Source organism: Homarus americanus, unplaced genomic scaffold (genome assembly GCF_018991925.1).
Source record: "Homarus americanus isolate GMGI-L3 unplaced genomic scaffold, GMGI_Hamer_2.0 scaffold27231, whole genome shotgun sequence".
Classification (NCBI taxonomy): Eukaryota; Metazoa; Arthropoda; class Malacostraca; order Decapoda; family Nephropidae; genus Homarus; species Homarus americanus.
Window position 1 is genome coordinate 4,035,601 of NW_024718545.1, and position 18,637 is coordinate 4,054,237.

Genomic DNA, 18,637 nt, shown 5'->3' on the forward strand with positions numbered 1-18,637 from the left:
GTATAATATTATAAACGGGATTTTTGTACCTAAATTCTTAATTGAAACAATATTTTATTTATGAACAGAGAACCGCTTCACTCCCATTTACGACTTCGGCTACGTTGCTCTCAATATGAATTGGATATTTGGCGAAGACTCTGGTGAATACCTGTGTAGGGCAACCAACCTGTGGGGTATGGACGAGACCAGGGCCACCCTGAAGGCTACCGGCCGTCCTGGCGTCATCTATGAGTCACAGATCCCTAAGGGCATGCAGTCCCTCGAGAAGATCAGGGAACTAGAAGCTGCTTGGCAGATGTGAGTTGATTCCCATAGTCTCATGAGATTGAAGAAGATTGAAGAAAAGTTTAAGGAAACCCATTTTAGTATCTTGCTTTCCCTTAGGCTTAGAGAGAAATGTTTGGAATTACAGTACGTATGGTATAACGTTTATTACAGTTATTTGGTTTGAATGAAAGAAGATGAAATGTCTTAGAGTGTTTGATAAATAATGGAAGTACTGTGGATGCGGGAAGATTGAATGATTAAATTGTAGAGAAATTCTTAGTAATTAGACGATGTGTAATATAAAACACGATGAGGAGATCAAAGCAAAGTGTAACAGAGTACAGAAGCAAGTGAGATAGTGTTAACATTGTTACTGAGTACCTATACAGTACTGCAGTTTTTGTCGTACTTATATAGATTAGTATTGTAAGTGTATTCACCCATGATTGCATACTTCGAAGCATGATCTCAATAGGATGAAATATTTATAATATGGACACGTGGCAAGTTATTTAAAGAGTATATTTACTGTCATTCATTCTATGATAATAAGCTTTTATTTCAATAAAAAACCGGTAAAAAAAAATTCCATGAAAGGTAATTTACATTAGTCATTGTAAATATTGTTCGACAGTGCCCCCGAGTCCATTGTTGATGAGGACAAGCCGCGCACCAAACCCGAGGTGCTGAAGAAGCCGGAGAGCCTGATGGTACAGGAAGGAGACTGGGCCCGCTTCAGCATCCGTGTCTCGGGTCACCCAAGACCCAGAGTCATGTGGATCGTGAACGGTTCCACCGCCATGAGTGTGAGTATCACAAACACTTCCTCTTTAACTGTGTTCTCGTGTTCTTGAGAATTTGTATCATCTTAGAAGGAACGTTCTTAACAGGTTAATCTTATGTAGGTGATCATAGAAAAAGACTAATTGTCATGTGAGAATTAGCAGATTATGACTCATTTAACAGTTGTTGTTGATGGCGTACATCTTCCTCTTCCTCTCAGGGTAATCGCTTCAAGATCTGGTATGACGGCATGTACCATCTGGACATTCCCAAGACTCGTCAATATGACAACGGCAAGGTGGAGGTCATCTGTCGCAACTCCCTTGGTGAGAGCTATGCCTGCTGTGAGCTCAAGGTGAATCCTCGACAGGACGATTACCGCGCCGTCCTCAAGAACTCACCGAAACGTAAGTCTGCCTTGCCTGTACCAGGCTAGCCGGAGACTCGGGGCTGCAGGCTGTAATGCTCAAGAGTACATGAGGATCACATCTGTTGTTGCCACAACAGCAAGAGTGACCTCGTCTTACTTGGGGTTGCTACCTCCGTCCAAAGTTTCCTTTCATTGGTTCTTCATTCTCTCACCGCCTCACTCCTGCTCACATACTGACAAGGAATCATTTTCATCTTCAAGTCATCAAGGTCTTTTTCAGGTCACTGGGATGGTTGATCAACAGCCTATGATGCAGTGGAGGCCTCATACATCGCTCTTACATATCCACTTCACTTCATTACTTTGTATCATAAGGAACATTTTCTGGTTGACTGTACGCCTTCTACCTGACCTTCAAGGCGACAGTTGACCCGCATGTCAGTACTGACCTTTGCGGACTGGCGCCTTAACCCGCCGGGGTGGTTCTGGCGTGCGTGTCACACTGATGCCGCTGGTGGTGTGGGTGGACCAGACAGCCACTCGCTCTTCACAGTCACAGCTAACACCAACGCGCTACACTTACCAACTGTTGTAACACTGCAGTATTAAGCAACAACACTAAGTACTGTACTACCACGACGCCACTTTAAACTAACTAATTTTCAGTTTCCCCAACAAGAGTTATTTTTATTTCTTCATTTTACTCTGCACTGTTATTATTTGGTAAGTTCGTCAAGGTAAGAGTTGAGGCATGTTGCGTGAGAGCCGTTGTTTCCGTTAGGTCCTCGTCAAGATTTAGTTGCGCCCAACATTTTAGTTCCGTCCTCCCCACGTGCACCCCTAACTCTGTAACCCACTAGATGTACCAGTAAAGCCCTGCTGTATAAGGCCTCTCATTCCTGCCCCAGTTTTCTAATAATATAGAACTGACCAAGTTGTAAGTATTGCTCTATGTTACTTTTCACTTTGTAATGTTTATACCCATTGCATGTTGTTCATATACTGTATACTGTACATGTTCATGTTTTGCCACAGGAATTATTTCTTCTCAGAATTAATCACCATCAATGAAACAACAGTACTGTATTCCTGAGTACATATACCTCTTGTAATATATTCCCAGTCACACTTGTATTTCAACTTGACACTTTGCCATGACCTGTTGATAAAGTATTGCCACCTTTGTTGACCTGTGTGCTGCACTTGCCACCTTTAGAACAGTTAGTCCTCCCTTAGTTCCTCCAGTCACTTGTTAGATGCACCAGTCACCCTGGTTGTATTTCCTGTTTAATACCCCGTTAGTTACTTGTCCTGTTAGCCAGAATTCGGTGGTGGCTTGCGCATGCGCCCTACCGTGCTGGCGGGAGGGTTGGGCTTAACACTTGCTGTTTTTGTAGCCTGGTATGACTATGACCTCAAGAGTTACCAGAAGGAGCGCCAGGACACCGAACTTGAACGTGTCTTTGAGGAGAAAATTGACTCTGATTACTCGATCCTTCATGAGTCTAAATTTGGAGAGTACATGGCCAAACCACTTGACAAGTCTGAGGAGATTGAGTGGCAGAAACTGGCCAGACAGAAGAATGCTGGTGAGAAGATCAAGCAGGTGAGCCTTTCTCTTTATTTCTTCTTAATGTTTATTCTCTTAACTAACCAGTCGAGCAGTCGGTCACTTCTGTTGGTAGTCCTCGCCTGTTTGACTTGCCTTGTTGTATATTACTGTACTGTTACACTTTAGTTTCTTACATATTATTACTGTGCAAAGTTTTGTCATTTCACAATTATATTTTCGTAATACAAAATGTGGACGTCAGAGCAATGGCCTTTTTATTTAAATTTTCTTAGAAATCCCCTATGGAATAATTTTACTATAATGGTAATGTGGGCCAATTATTTCCACAATTTATCTACCTATACAGTACATGTGATGTGTCCCAATTTATTGTAAGTTGAATAAGTCTGGTTGAAACAGTAGTCAGACAGACAGACAGCTTTACAGATTAATGGATAGCAGTCATGTAATTAACCATATTTTACCTCTTGTCGTAGCTTGAGGACTCACAGAGGACGAAGGGACGTAGTAAGGAGGCGCACATGTTTGCCTCCCCCGCCGAGTATGCTGCCCAGCACTCCCTCGCCCGGGGCATGGCTTCCCGCTACGAGGAACAGTTGTAAGTACACACACACACACACACACACAAAGCTATTCATGACCCTCTTACAGGGACTGACGCCAGGCTCCTCCTACACGGGGTTACTCTAGGAGCCTATTGATTCTACTTGTGCCCTTAGATACTCACACTTCTTTACACTGTAGCTGCCAACTGCTGTATACTGTAGACTTTAGATCTGTCAAAAATACAAAATTTTCAACATTCTCTTCTCTCAATCTTTTATAAGTATGATATATATTCATTTAGTCATTATACTCTCAACATATCCTTCTCCAGACTACTGTACAATGATTATCTAATAGTTGCACTTCACTACCTTATCTGTAAGACTCTACAAACAGTTCTCTTCAGTAATGTTCGGGAGTCACTACTAACTTGGCTAGCGTATACCTCTAGGTCTGTACTAATACATTCTCACCTGGTTATTGACCTCCCAACAGCGACTCAGATGTTGTTGACTCGAAGAAGCCCGACGTTCCTAAGCCACCTAAGCGGGTGTTAAGGTAGCACACCACCACAATACTTTAACCCCCTCCCCTCCTCCTTGTATCACCTCTGCTTCTTTTTATAACTTAATTTATTGATTGTATTTTTGTTTATATTTCATTTGCTTTCTCAAGATAATTTTCAGGTTCTGCATTGATTATGATTTCTTGTTTACATTTATTTTCTTTAATGATTTTCGGTTATTATTTCTTATTTATTCTTTTCTCATTTTTCTGTAATGGACTGAGGGGTCACTTCAGGGATTTAAAACTGGCAAGATACTGTTTTAAACTCTGTGTGTGTGTGTGTGTGTGTGTGTGTGTGTGTGTACAGGAGACATGCACAATGTGGTTTGGGATGTACAGTCACTAGTCACCTGTGAGCCTTCAGCGTAACTTCTATAAAGTCCTATGTACGAGGATTCATCTGGGTTGTGTGAGAGAGATGCGTCCTCCTGTACACGCGTTGGACCAGAAACCTTATCATGCCACCCATCCTCACACCCCTGCAGTCACACCTAACGTTAATGCAGCTCGTAGTATTAAGCCATATTATTTATTTTTTATTTGGTCTTTTAATTCATAATCCACTCGGTATATTTAACAACAGGCATAAAACAGCTTCGTAGTGTTGGCTTATGGCTCCTGTAGAGTGACTTCTTTTACTATGGAAATTAAGTAATATTTTCCTTTCACAATAACTGTTCACAATATGTTGTTTAATGTGGTATATTCCCCCCCTCATATTATCAACCACATTTGGGTGATTCACTCGTTGGTAGCCCCGAGTCTTGTTAATATAACCATTATTTATGAGACAATAAACACTCGACAGTATAACAACAACAACAACTTGACTGATAATATCCATAAAAAGTTAAAATATCATCGATACAGGATATATATTAATGATACTCAGAGGCTACCAGCGAGTGAGTCACCCTGTGTAGAAGTTTGTTTAGTTCACGTTCCAACTACTAGACAGACAGATGCTTGAGGTGTTTAGTACGAGGAGAAGCTCATGGTCAAGGCTGGTCAGGGCTGGTCAAGGCTGGTCAAGGCTGGTCAGGGCTGGTCAAGGCTGGTCAGGGCTGGTCAAGGCTGGTCAAGGCTGGTCAGGGCTGGTCAAGGCTGGTCAGGGCTGGTCAGTACTGGCATGATACTGTTTTTGGAACCTGTGTATTGTAAGTAAACAAGAGGGTCTATGGGCTTCAAAATTAATTAACTTACCCACTTAAACATGGACAAAATTTTAGGTGTGTTGAGAAGATGGAATGTCTCCCATCTCACCTGAACTCTTGTCTTAAGTTCAGGTGTTCAGATCTGGAGTGATATATTATAGGCCCATAGACACACTCTTCACATACATACATACATACATACATACATACATACATACATGTTTTAAAGAGAGTATCATGTCAGCTCTGATATGGTCCTTTAAGTCGTTGATAATATGACTGGGCAGACACTGTTTGGTGGTGATCTGTGTCGAGAGTAAACCAGACCTGAACACAGTCTGGTGGGCGTGTGTCACCTGCCCCCACAGTAGTTGTGTTGAAGGCGAATAATACACACTTCACTTCACCTCGGATGGGATGTGTCTCTTTGGAATGAGAAGTTGTTGTGTAAGGATGAAGGTCCAGGAAGTGACCTTGTCTTTATAAACAGCTGTACATTGTTCAGAGAATCGTCTTAGAAAGTGTCAGTACAGTACTGTGGTTGTCTCAGTGTATCACCAGGTCCTGTGAGTTTCCTTACAGTGTTTCTCTTACAACTTGTGTGTTTTGTTCTATACTAAAAAATATAACATATTTAAATAAGTACGACATCATTGTTTGGTTTTCATAATTTCTGAAATATAGTTTCCTAAATTTTATTTTTTTCTTTAAGCGAGCACAGGCGACAGACCATGGAAGTCTGAGAAGTATATTAGTTTAGCTAACTGAACGACACCAACTGTCACCCTGGATTATTCTGTTGAATTACGCTTTAGATGTGTACAGTATATTATCTTACAGGGAAGGAAACTATATATTTTATTTTAGAAAAAAAAATACGAATCAAATTAAACTTGGTGTGTGTTCTTAGGGACACCAAGGACGTGCGTCACGATGAGGAAACACTGCTACAGCGTGAGGCGGAGCCTAGCGAGTCTGTCGTCCACGGCAAGGAGGTGGGTCAGCTGGCCTCCAGCATATACTGTAGCTTAGCCTGTGTGCTTAAAACCATTTTTATCATGAAATAAATAAATAATCCAGGTTAAACACTGAACTAAAACTTTTGTAATTGTTGTATCGGTCAATATATGTATTAAGGTAAATGGTTCATTAATTTTTTCTTTTGTTTAGATCCACACATCCACACAAAAACAAACGCAGAAAGAGGTCCAGGGAGATCTGGAGATCCACCGTAAAATTACAGCCACAGAGAAGACCGAGATGGAGCACACAGGCAAGACCACGGAGCGTCTGGTCCAGGGTCAGCCTCAGAAGCCAGCTAAGCCTCCATTCTTCACCAAGAAGATCCAGCCATGCCGATCCTACGAGAGAGAGCCAGCCCGCTTCCAGGTCGAGTTTGATGGTGAACCAAACCCCACTGTTCAGTGGTACCGTGAGGACTTCCTCATCACCAGCTCTCCAGACTTCCAGATTCACACTTTCGGTGATAAGAGTATTCTGATAATCCGTGAAGTGTTCATGGAAGACTCTGGAGTGTTTGCCTGTGTAGCCGAAAACCGCGGAGGTCGCGCCAAGTGTTCTGCGAACTTGGTGGTGGCTGAGCGTAAAATGAGCCGTGGAGGCGTAGTGCCACCCAGCTTCTCTCAGACCATCCAGGACATCCAAGGCAGTCCAGGTCATCTAGTGCGACTTGAAGCCAAGATCCATGGCACACCACCTATAGACACCTACTGGCTGAAGAATGGCCGTAAGCTTGTCCAAGGCATGCACTACAAGATGATGCTTGAGGATGACATGTATACACTGCTGATCACGGAAGCGGTGCCGGAGGATAGCGCCTCATACGAGTGTGTGGCCATCAACAAGGCAGGTGAAGCCCGTTGCCAGGCCACTGTCGAAGTGGTGGGTCCTCGTCCCGCACAAACCCCAACCACGCCAGGAGGAGCGCCTCAGGCCCCAACAATTGTACAGAAACTCAAGTCTCAATCTGTGCAGGAGGGACAGGGCGCATCCTTCGAGTGTGTCATCACCTCCTCGCCCAGTAAGTACTGCTCACTTGTGTTATACCTACCGTCATCAAGGTTAGCTACCAAAGAGACTTATTTAAAAAAAATATATGTTAATTACAAATTAAGAGGTACTGTACTATGATTAATTAGCGCAACGAAAGAAATAGCTTCTGGAAATTTATAGAATAAGAAAAATAAGGTATAATTAGGGATGAGGAGTTAACTATGGAATATTACTGGTTAAAATTGAGAGTAGGTAGGCCAAAGATAGGGGGAGACCAGGATGGATGAATAAAATTAAAAGTTGTGGTCCCTGAGAGTTGCAAAATTTGTGAGAGTTAATTAAGACAGCACAAAGATGATTGGAGTAGAATCATGGTGTGTATATACAGTGTAATCGTCTGAACATACTATAACCCCCTGTGTTTCCCCTCTATCCACAGAGCCCAAGATTCAGTGGCTGAAGGGCAAACAGCCTATTAAGCAGAGTAAATACTTCACCATGACAACTGATGGTGACCGTTACTGTCTACGTATTTCCGAGGCCTTCCCTGAGGACGAGGGCACCTACTACTTCGTCGCCACTAATCCCTCCGGCAAGGTAACTAACCATATCTTACCTGCTCCTTCTTGTAATATATTAAAGGTAGATAATTCTCTAAATATACGAAGATCAGATAGGGATGATTTTTATTAAAATATTCTAAACAAAAGTGCAATAAAGGTCACCTAGAGTTAAGGAAATTACAGAGTCGCTTAGACATAAGGACATGACGAGCTCATTATGTAATAAGGACAGTAAATAGGGTAGGTAGGATCTGTTATGTATACATTACCTTAATAAGAGAAGAGTTCAATATGTGTAAATAATGAGAGTACGACTAACAAGTTCATTTACTGTGTCCTCAGTGCACGGTGGAGGCGAAGCTCCAGGTAGTACAGCCTCAGCAGGCAGAAGTGGCCCCCTCTGTGGCCCCTCTTGAACCAGTGACGGTATCTGAGAGAAGTGGCGTCCGCTTCAACACAGTGGTTGTGGGTAGTCCCATGCCCAGCGTCCAGTGGTACCGTGAAGGCGCGCTTATCCCTAACTCCCGGGACTTTGAGGTCAGTACAGCACACTATCTCGCATGGTGGATGAAAGATAATTAGAATTGCTTAATGTCTTGTATAGTTGTCTATCGTATATACAAAGTTCAAATGAAAAATGGAAATAGAATGATAAATTGTTAGTTATCTTTTTTTTTTTTTTACAAATATGACTCCCCAAGAGAAGGAATATTGCGGACGAATATACAGTACACAACAGATTTTAGCTTATCGGTACTGAGGTGTTATTGCAATGTTCTCCTTTTGTCTGTTTATACGTGCGCTTGAATACAACGTCACGAAAATCCTTGATGAGTTAAAATTTGCATAACTAAGATATTTGTAAAACTGATAAAGGTTGGGTAATAACTAGACCAAGACCAGGTTCATAATAACCAAGACGCCACAGAGAATGGATTAAAAAGAAGGGTCATATACCATGTTGTTTCTTCGTTTCAGTCGTTGAAATTGAATAATAACAATAGAGCATTTAATAGTTTTAACTGTTTAGTGTACAGTTAAATCAGTTGTTGATATGGAATTAAAAAAAAATAGCAGGTGGACTAATAAAAGCAGGAGGGCAGGTGGCCATTAGGGACCCGGCAGTTTATCTGTGAGCTGTCAGTGAGGGGGGCAGGCTGCTGCTCACCTCATACCAAGAAATTTAGGAGAAATCTCATTTTACCACACAGTGTATGTGTACTGTGGTACCTTCTTTATTATACAGACACACCACACAAGAGACCACCATTTAAGCTTATCAAACATATTAATGAGTTGATGTAGAAATATTAATATCTGAAGATAAGAGAGATACAGTGTAATGTAGTGCAGTATTCAGTAAAATTGCCATACAAATTCACATAGGGCTCAGCATGTACATACAGAGGCTGCAGGTATACACGTAATGGTAAACACTGAACAAAAAGGCCGCCCACCCAAGGATAAAAGCTTAAATCCTTTAAGGTCATATGCAATAACTAAACACTCGTCTTTGTCTATCACTGGTACAATAACCCAGATACGTGACAGTTACAGACGGTAAATCAATCTGTGATGTCTCCCTGACAGAGCAGACATAACTCTGTCAGCAGGCTGAGAGAGGCAACACCCTACAGCGGTGAGCGACCGTAAATATTACAGAACTAGATCGTGAGTCATAGTAGTTCGTAGGGTAAATATCCTTGTGAGTAAAGACCCAAAAGACCACCTAATCTGTTTTAATTCAGCCGAAACACAAAATTAATATCCCAAAATACCATCATTATTACACTTAGGCTCTACCTTGACGAGATATTTTAACTGTACAATACTGAGGCAGCTACGAGGTGAAATTTGGGTACAGAAATATTCTATATGTTAATTTTGGCTGCTTACTAATTTTATTTGAACATACAGTATCTAGTTATTTTTATGACAAATTTAGATGTTTCTATTGTATAGTATAATAAATCAACCTGTGAGTCATTATTACATCTTCACTTACGAGGATTAGTCATCGTACGAACCTTTGTGAATTAGGAGGTGATTCAGGGTTAGGTGTGTGTCAGCTCGTCAGTGGTGTTACGCACTTGGCACCTCACCTGTGATCTCATCCACTCTTACACAACACCTTGTTCATTCTCAAGCGTCACAACAACACTATTGATTCTTAATCCTTTTAATTGCAATTCTTTTGAGGTGACACGATGCTGCTTCTGGTCTTGATTATTTTTGTTTAAGGATGAGACAGATCGCTGATTTTGGGGTTTATAATACACACACACACACACACACACACACTCACACACACACACACACACACACACACACACACACACACACACACACACACACACACACACACACACACACACACACACACACACACACACACACACACACACACACACACACTTGGTAACTTTGGTCGTTATTCTTTTTACTGCATCTACAAAAATATTCTACTGTACTTGACTGAAATCATTCACTTTAGGATTAAGTTTATTTTTGAGAATAATATTGTAAAGTCTGAGTGTTATGATGACCCACCAATAAAGATTCCTGGCTCGAATTCACAAAGGTCATATTGAAGTAGGTTAGGTTAGGTTAGGTAGGTAAATAAACGGAGTCTTTATTATATCCTAATTACAGTTATTTTAATGCTTGTAAAACTTGAGTGGATAAAGTGTTTACGAGGCTAAACTGTTATTTCCCGCCTCTACTGTAGTGTTGCCAGTCACGCCGTCAGGTTTTGCTTTCGTGTTATGTTGCTCTTTAACCTTGATGAGACCACCTGCAGTCATTTACCACCAACATGTAGATTTAAATGTGGTTACAAATACGTTTCTTTTGTGCTGTTGCCTGGAGGTGCCAACAACAAGAGTAACGGTGTAGTAATTCTTAGTCTTTGTTCTTTTATTCCGTCTCCTCGGCGCCCCCCGGCCACCTGCCAAACTCAACCTCCTTCACGCCAACTACACTATATTAACCTCCCACCAGGGAAACCTCCTCGCCCAAGCAACTGGATGTCGCCATCTGTTTTTCGTCTTGCTCAGAACAAAGATATAAATCAGTATATATTATTGTAATTTTCATCAAGAACTGAGATTTTATTCCCCTGGGATGTATTCCAGCAGAGCCAGGAGTGTTTGTTCTTACGTCACTATACGAGAGAAAAAAACTATTGCTGACGAAAATGTGTTTGGTGTAGGAATGTTTTTTTTTATGCGTAAGATAAGATATGCTTCAAGGACCATTTAGTTGCTTTATGCGATGGTACACACGCACACACACACACATTGAAAGGATACACACACACGCACACTGGGCTTAAATTTAATGTTTGAAATAACTAAATGTCAGCAGGATTTAAAAGTCTATTTGCAGAGAGATAATTAAAGTTTAATGTCTCGCTACAGACGGAGCCAACTCTCGTGGCCTGGCATAACACTCCTTTATACATCAGATATTCACTCAACACCTCTACGCTCACATCCATTCAGTACTTCAGGAACTCTCATCTTCGTCGCCTCACCTTAGTCAATACTATCCTGGACTAGATCTATCCGTAGTTGTCACTCATGGTCAGTTTAAGCTTCGTTCTGTGACACGTTGTTCAAGCCTTTCCTGTGAGATCTAGTGGACGGCGCTCAATGGTTCTGACTGGTGAACTCCCTCAGTCAAGACATAACTGACCAACATCACTTTTGTCAACTGTTACGGTTTTCTCGCTTTCATCCATTGTCTCAAGTTTTAAAAGAAAGTTTTTTTTTTAAATCTGAAAGATCGTATAAATTTTATTTAATAAATATGATAATGGTTTTTAGTAACATTTGAAAGATTTTATTTCATTTTTCATAATTACTTTAAAGTAAAGATTGATAAATTTTATTCCGTATTCCTGACGACAATTTTTACTGTGCCTTGATCGAGTTTATTTGCAACATTTGGTGACTGACGTTAGTTACGGTGTAAAGAGTTGTCTTAAATGCTCCCACCAAACCCTCTGTTCATAGATATTTCTGAACCAGAACACAAACATCACCAGAATATTTTCCACACTGGCAGAGGGTGATAAGTAAGGCTCAGTGAGGCAGCAACACCTGGGGTCCTTCAGGCCGTGACCATTACCACAACCCTACAGCACGCCCCCCTGATATCATATACCGTACTCCGGGTTGAGAGTTCTGTTTCACCAGGTGCTGGGGGCGGGGCACTGCAGGCCCTTGTGCCCTCAAGGTCGTTGTGCTGATAAAGTTAACATATATATATATATATATATATATATATATATATATATATATATATATATATATATATATATATATATATATATATATATAAACCACAGTGTTATTGTTTAGATGGGTGTTGATGAGGTGTACGTTTTATGTATATATTAAATAAGTTTCTCCTTTGAACTTGTTGTAGGCAGTAACAATGTTGCCAGTTCGTAAACTGTAGAGAAAAAATCCCTTTGCTATTTACGAGTTTGTGTTGGCAAACCTGACAGTTGTTACCGATAAATATCCCATTACATTATGTTGTTTACAGTCACTCGTCCTCAAGTATTCAAGCTTTCTTCTTGGTGTGAAGGTCGTTAACTCCACGATTATCAGAACGTAATGGAGGTAGTAACTAGCAACACAATTTTATCTCGAGCTTCCAAGTCGTTAATATTCATAGATCTCGACATCCTCCTCTGCTGTTTACGCGGTGTAATGTTACAGCCACGTCTCGACCTGTTCCAATAACAGATCTTGACACTACACAACCTTTTATTATCGTTCTTGCCTCCTGATATTAAACACCGTTGTATTTTTTACATCAATTTTTTTATTAACATTCGATTAATATCATAGTAAAACTGAGGTATTAATATCACTGAACACCGAGATATTTTAGGAAGAGTATTATAGTGGTAGAAATATGAGACATTCTGGGCAATGAGTTATGGTGAGAGCGATTAGGCTACTACTTGAGTTTAATGAAATGTTAGCGGCACTGGTGTTTAGAACTACTGTAGAATGTAGGGAAGAATTTGAGCGAAAGTAAAATTCACCTGTAACGTGTCTTTATTTTACGTTACAGGTGAATTAAACTGTAAACCGTAAGGATACGTTGTTTAGTAATCAACGTCAGGTACTGTAGACAGATTGTGCATTTGTTTGCAATATTCAGTTTCTCTTGGCGAGTCATATTTTGTTCTCAAACTGTAAGATACTGTTGGTTCTTGTAGTTAACTGGTTGATGGCTTATTGTGACCACGTGTTTTTTTTTCTTCACATAAGTTACTTTAGATTTGGCACCTGTAAGTTACTGTAGGTTCAGGCAGGTAAATAATGACCACCTTGTGTTTGTGTCTCTACAGATGTTCATGGAGGGCAACACGGCCGTCCTAGATATCAAAGAGACGTATCCTGAGGACACTGGCACCTTCACCTGCAGGGCCACCAACTCTGCGGGACAAGCCGAGACCTCCGCCATGCTCACGGTTAAAAGTAAGAACGCCTAAGACCGTTCTATAGGGGTGCCTCGTCCCCCTCCTGGTGCAGTGTGGGGGGGAACTGTCCAGATGGTTGCTCGCCCTTGTCTCAGGCTACCTTCATCTTTCATGCTTTTATATGCTAGTTATAAACCTCATCAGTTCTTCTTTCTTTTTCTTTTTTGTCATGTACTGGTGGAGGTTTACAACGAGCTGTGGAAACTCGTATGGGCGGGGCTGTGTGTGGTAGCATCGGGCGGCAACCATGTGAGACACTGTGGTAGTTGTAGACAAGTCCCCTCGGCCGACAGTGTGTCGGCTCTACCCTACCTCCCCCCACACTGTGCCGTCACTCTGTCCCCTCCTTTGTGTTTTGTTGACTTCCCTGGTGGCCAGCAAGGCCCTGAGTGGCCCACGAGGCTCTCATTGATGCAGAAACCAAATAGATAAAAAACCATTACGGCATCCCATTTTGTCATGAGAAACTGGTCTTTTAGAGTATGCCGGTGATATAATTTGATCATTGTATTACGAGTCTGTCAAGATGTCAGTAAACGCCACCTGGGTTTTTTCCTTTTTGTGTTTTCTGATAACTGACGAAGAACTCGATAAGAAGGATATTATGCACGACTCAAGAACACAGTGTGATTAATAGTAAAAAAAAATAGATCTATAAATATAAAGTTACATCCTTATGGAACACAAGAGAGGAAGCTTAGTGCTTTGTTTACTGCTGCTGCTGATGGTAACCTCACCACCCACAAGGCGGAGCTTCCTCTCATGTCAGCCACCAAGGACTGTGACCCACACCAACAAATCCTTCAAGTGTAGAGTTTGTTAAGTGGTTGTCGAAGCATAAAGTCAATATTTTTACGAACAATACGCCGTTAAAGCGAGGGCCAGCCACATGACCCCTCGCTTTAACGGGTTCACTCACTGCTAAGTCGTCACCACGGCGGATACTGGTGAACATTTGAAGTAAATAAATAAAATAAACAACTCAGTAATTTACGAGCAGTACACCAGTTGACCTCTGTATGTGTTTGGTGCTTTACCATAGAATATATCTGCTGTATTTCTTGTCTCTATATATTGATAATTTACCATATAGACTTTCCTTGGACTGTTTGATGAAGCATTAAACATTGTAGCAAATAATCCAGTTATTTTTGTATGCTTAACGTTCACAAGTTATTCCTGAATATTTTAAGAATGCCTTTTCATATCTCTATTGACGAGTTATATTTGCTCACTCGAGTAAGATGAACCACACTGTCCAGCGGAAGTTTACACTGTGCTCAGACAATATGTTGAATATATTTATCTGAGGTTTGGGACAATAAACCTTATTGTAAGATAACTAAGAGGTGAAGGGATGCATGACTGGCTGTCGCCATCACATGTATAATGTTTCCTCAGCATGATAAACACAATTTAATAATGTACAAAACTTGGGAAACATAAATAAAATAATCAGTGATAAAAATCTCCCGGTTTACCTTTTCTCCAACACTTGACATAAGCGTGAGGCACCGCACCACATTTTCCCGCCCACTGACCGCTCTCGTCTTCCTCACTGCTTGTCTCACTCTTGCTGTACTGCACAGTACTGGCGGTGGAGGAAAATATGTTGGATGCCTCATTTATTTAAGCAAGTATTTCTTCCTTTAAATTTTGTACATATGTCTCGGTGGCGGGGCGATGTGGAGGGCACTAGTAGTGAGCATTATTAGTCTGAGTAACACTCACTGCTAAACTGGTCCCCTCTTGGTGTATACTAAGACGAGAGGTAAACATTAGCGGGACGGTGGCGTCACATGTGCTGAATCACTAAGTAGTGAGGAATAATTCTTAAAAAAATGGCGCACGAGAGCGAAAAACTATAATTTAACACTTTTCACAAACTATAAGTTGTCGTTCTCGTGTGCTGTTTCAGTGAAACTTGTTGCTCACCGGTTAGCGAATCGGCCATATAGAGGCCTTGTCCTGCCAGCGAAGTCTATACCTATTGTTTGCCAATGTGAGAACAGGGGACCAGTTTAGCCTGAAGGAGCTCTTCTGCCCTGGTGGCTGGTAGTGGTGGTGGTAGTATATTATTGTTGGAATATTATTGGGAGTGCGGCGCGGCCTCCCCCACGGCCTCTACACCGTGGTGGCCGTTCTCTGCTGCCAGGAGGTGGTGGAGGGGACATAAATATAGCTGAGGCAGACTGCTTCAGAGACAGCTGGACCAGGCGGTGTATACACCTCACATTATTTACTTCTTCATGTTGGTTTTGTCAAGTAGAGCATCAACACTTCACTAATGGATAAGGAAAGGAAAAGTCTTGGTGTTTGAAATGTACCATTTTTATTTGAAACAAATTTGAACACTTCTTAATAAGATGATTACCAGAGCATAAAGGCATTTTAAGAGAGAGAGAGAGAGACAGAGACAGAATCTTGTTCTCAGAATTACTGATTCACTGATGGTAGAAAATCAGAAAATGACGGGTTGGCTGACAGGTATTGAGGAGTGAAGCCATTGGCGGGTCAACTCCCCACCTCAGCCACTCAGGGAATAAACATGTATAACATACTTGTAAAATAAAAGTACAGGCACTTAATATTGAGTTAATAAGGCTAGCAACATGAGATCTTGGATATTATGGATATTATTATTACAAAGATCATCATAACAACACGGTGTTGGACATACTGCAAATAGCAGCGGCCACTCACACACTGTTACTCATACACGACAACCCAGGAACCTCACACAGCCTCACCAACACCTAATGGAAATGCCACATCCATTGAGCCTATCTATCCGCTCACCAGCAGCAACATGACCTTTAACTGTGGTTGCCTTATGGGCGTGAATCCCGTGTGAGAACTACCAGGCGATAACGGAGAGAGAGGCTGGGGGGAAGGGGGGCTAATTTTAGTGTGGGCCAGACAGCCTCCCCCTGACGCCACACCTCAGCCCGGCACCCACACCCTCAACATCACCCACTCTTATACGGAGCTGAATGTCGTTTAACAACTACGGTATACTGACAAGACTGGAGTACAATTTTGCTTAAGCTAAGGAGTTCAGTCAGGTCTTGAAAATGTTTACTGCGTTTACTGCCTCGCCGGTAAGGGGTTCATGTTTAAGAGCTCAAGTCTGTACAAGTAACAAGTTTAAGTCATCGTGGATAAGCGAATATAGGATAAGCTTTTAGGGAGTCTTATGCACAGTCACATCGCGTTAGGAGTATAATGACCGTGTTAGAATAGTTCACAAAACTTCGATATCTTGAGGACCAATGATTGTTATAATTAATAATAATAAAGCAGTATAATCGTCCCAGGTGACTCAACTGTTGACATGGGGCGGGCGGTGACTCATGGGTGAGGACGGGCGTGTGACGAGATACAGATCAACATGAAAGACGTGTTGGGAGGTGACGCCACACAGATGTCCGGGACACACATGTGGGGACTAAGTGGTACAACTGAGCCACAGGGGTGTAGGGGAGTGAGCAGACATGTCAACGATCGACTCACTGCTGGGATCACCAGACATTATTCATGGAAAGCTTATTATTAAGAGAGTCTACACGATGGCTACAGTTAGTCCAGGGCTCAGTCTCAAAGGCTCCTGATATGAATATTCCTCATAACTGAAGAAATAGATAAACTAACTCGTTGACGAAAGCTGTAACACCACACTAACTTTGTCTTGTCGTCTCAATAGTTAAGACATATATTCAGTTAATATTGATGTTATAAATTGACGTTAAGGTATTTTGTGTTATACCTTAAGTCAACCAGTTAGATACAACCTTACTTCATCATCTCTTCAGCTATGAGGGTGAGTCATCGAAGGAAACTGTGTACTGTATTTAGAGTTTGTTGTGTAGGACGGACATACACGAGCTGGTATACAGAGGGTTACGTGGGGGGGGGAGTATAATTAGTCCTGATAGCTCGTGCAGGTGATGACGGCCGTGGCTGGTGGTGTGGTAAACCTGCGGAGGGTAGCTGGGTAGGGGTGATGCTAGGAAGGCATATGGTACCAGTGTGGGGGAGAGGAGTGAGGTGGTGGTAGTTATTGTGGTAGGAGGGTAGAGGAGTGAGGTGGTGGTAGTTATTGTGGTAGGAGGGTAGAGGAGTGGTGGTAATGGAAGATAATATGGTGGGAGGGGAGCGAGGTGGGGGTGGTGGTGGTAGTTAATGTGGTAGGAGGGTAGAGGGGTGGTGGTAATGGTAGATACTATGGTAGGACAGTAGAGGGGTAAACCTGTCGGTGCTTACAGCCGCAAGAGTAGGTTGTAAAGCTGCAGGCTGGCATAATAGAGCTTGCGGAGTTGGTAGTACAGCCGCAGGATGGCATAATAGGGTCGCAGTAGGGGGTAGTAGGGCTGTAGAGGTTCTACTGTTGTATTTTGAGATTGGGAGCGCTGTGGGGGAGAAAGGGAGGGGGAGAGACCCTTACTCGTCCTGGTCACGTGTATATATAGTAGCTCGGTCACCAGGCTGGCGTTCACCATCACCACCCAGGTGTACACCACATGAAAGCACCACCCCCTACCCTCCTGTCTCTCTCACACGGCTCTCGAGTCACACTTACAAAACACTTTAAAGTGAGGCGCATCTGACAGTGGACAGTGGTGCACTCCCGTCTCTTTCTCTGTTTTCGTCACCTACTCACTTTTACTGACACATTGATGCATTCTTTTCGTTAAAGCGTTTGTGTTGGCCCTTCGTGGATAGGGCTAGGAGGTGGAGGTCGCTGCTCGGGTGACTTTCACAGCAGAAGGCGCGCACATTGCTCTGTGCCTTGTTCCATGTGTTCATGATCGCGTATGTTCAGTTACATGCGTTTAGTCACGTACAAACATTTTTACCTACGTTCACTCACATGGTTTACAGTATTATTATTTTTTTTGTTTACGTGAGGATGGTCTTGATGAGCTCGACACATGTCCCCCCCACACCGAGTTAACACACACTCCACGGTCATCAAATTCACGTACATTCTCACCCCCTCCTCTACCCCTCTCACCTTCACACACACGCTCTCTCTCAGCCTACACACATGTTTTCTCACATACACTCATCCATTCTATAACACCTACGTGACCCACTCACATACATCTCTCCTCTCTTTCACACACAAACACAATCCCAGTTTTCATTATCCTCTCTTATTCTTTCAGCTCACTCACGCGCCCCTGGTACTCAACCATTAGGTCATTCAACATATCTTAATGTGATCTCGTGGATTTTTATTGTTAAAACGTTACGCTGACTCGTCAGACAATTATACAATAATACCTTTCCTAA

The 18,637-nt window shown here is 42.1% G+C and overlaps 1 protein-coding gene across 1 annotated transcript in view; it reads left to right on the forward strand.

The window, feature by feature from the left end:
• Positions 1 to 18,637, forward strand: part of LOC121859754 (titin-like) — a 206,917-nt gene that overhangs the window by 69,965 nt on the left and 118,315 nt on the right. The window contains 11 exon segments of the mRNA XM_042356741.1: positions 69 to 300; positions 905 to 1,076; positions 1,274 to 1,460; positions 2,821 to 3,029; positions 3,473 to 3,594; positions 4,038 to 4,100; positions 6,174 to 6,258; positions 6,434 to 7,304; positions 7,716 to 7,873; positions 8,182 to 8,376; positions 13,211 to 13,340. Of these exon segments, the coding sequence (XP_042212675.1) occupies positions 69 to 300; positions 905 to 1,076; positions 1,274 to 1,460; positions 2,821 to 3,029; positions 3,473 to 3,594; positions 4,038 to 4,100; positions 6,174 to 6,258; positions 6,434 to 7,304; positions 7,716 to 7,873; positions 8,182 to 8,376; positions 13,211 to 13,340 (2,424 nt within the window).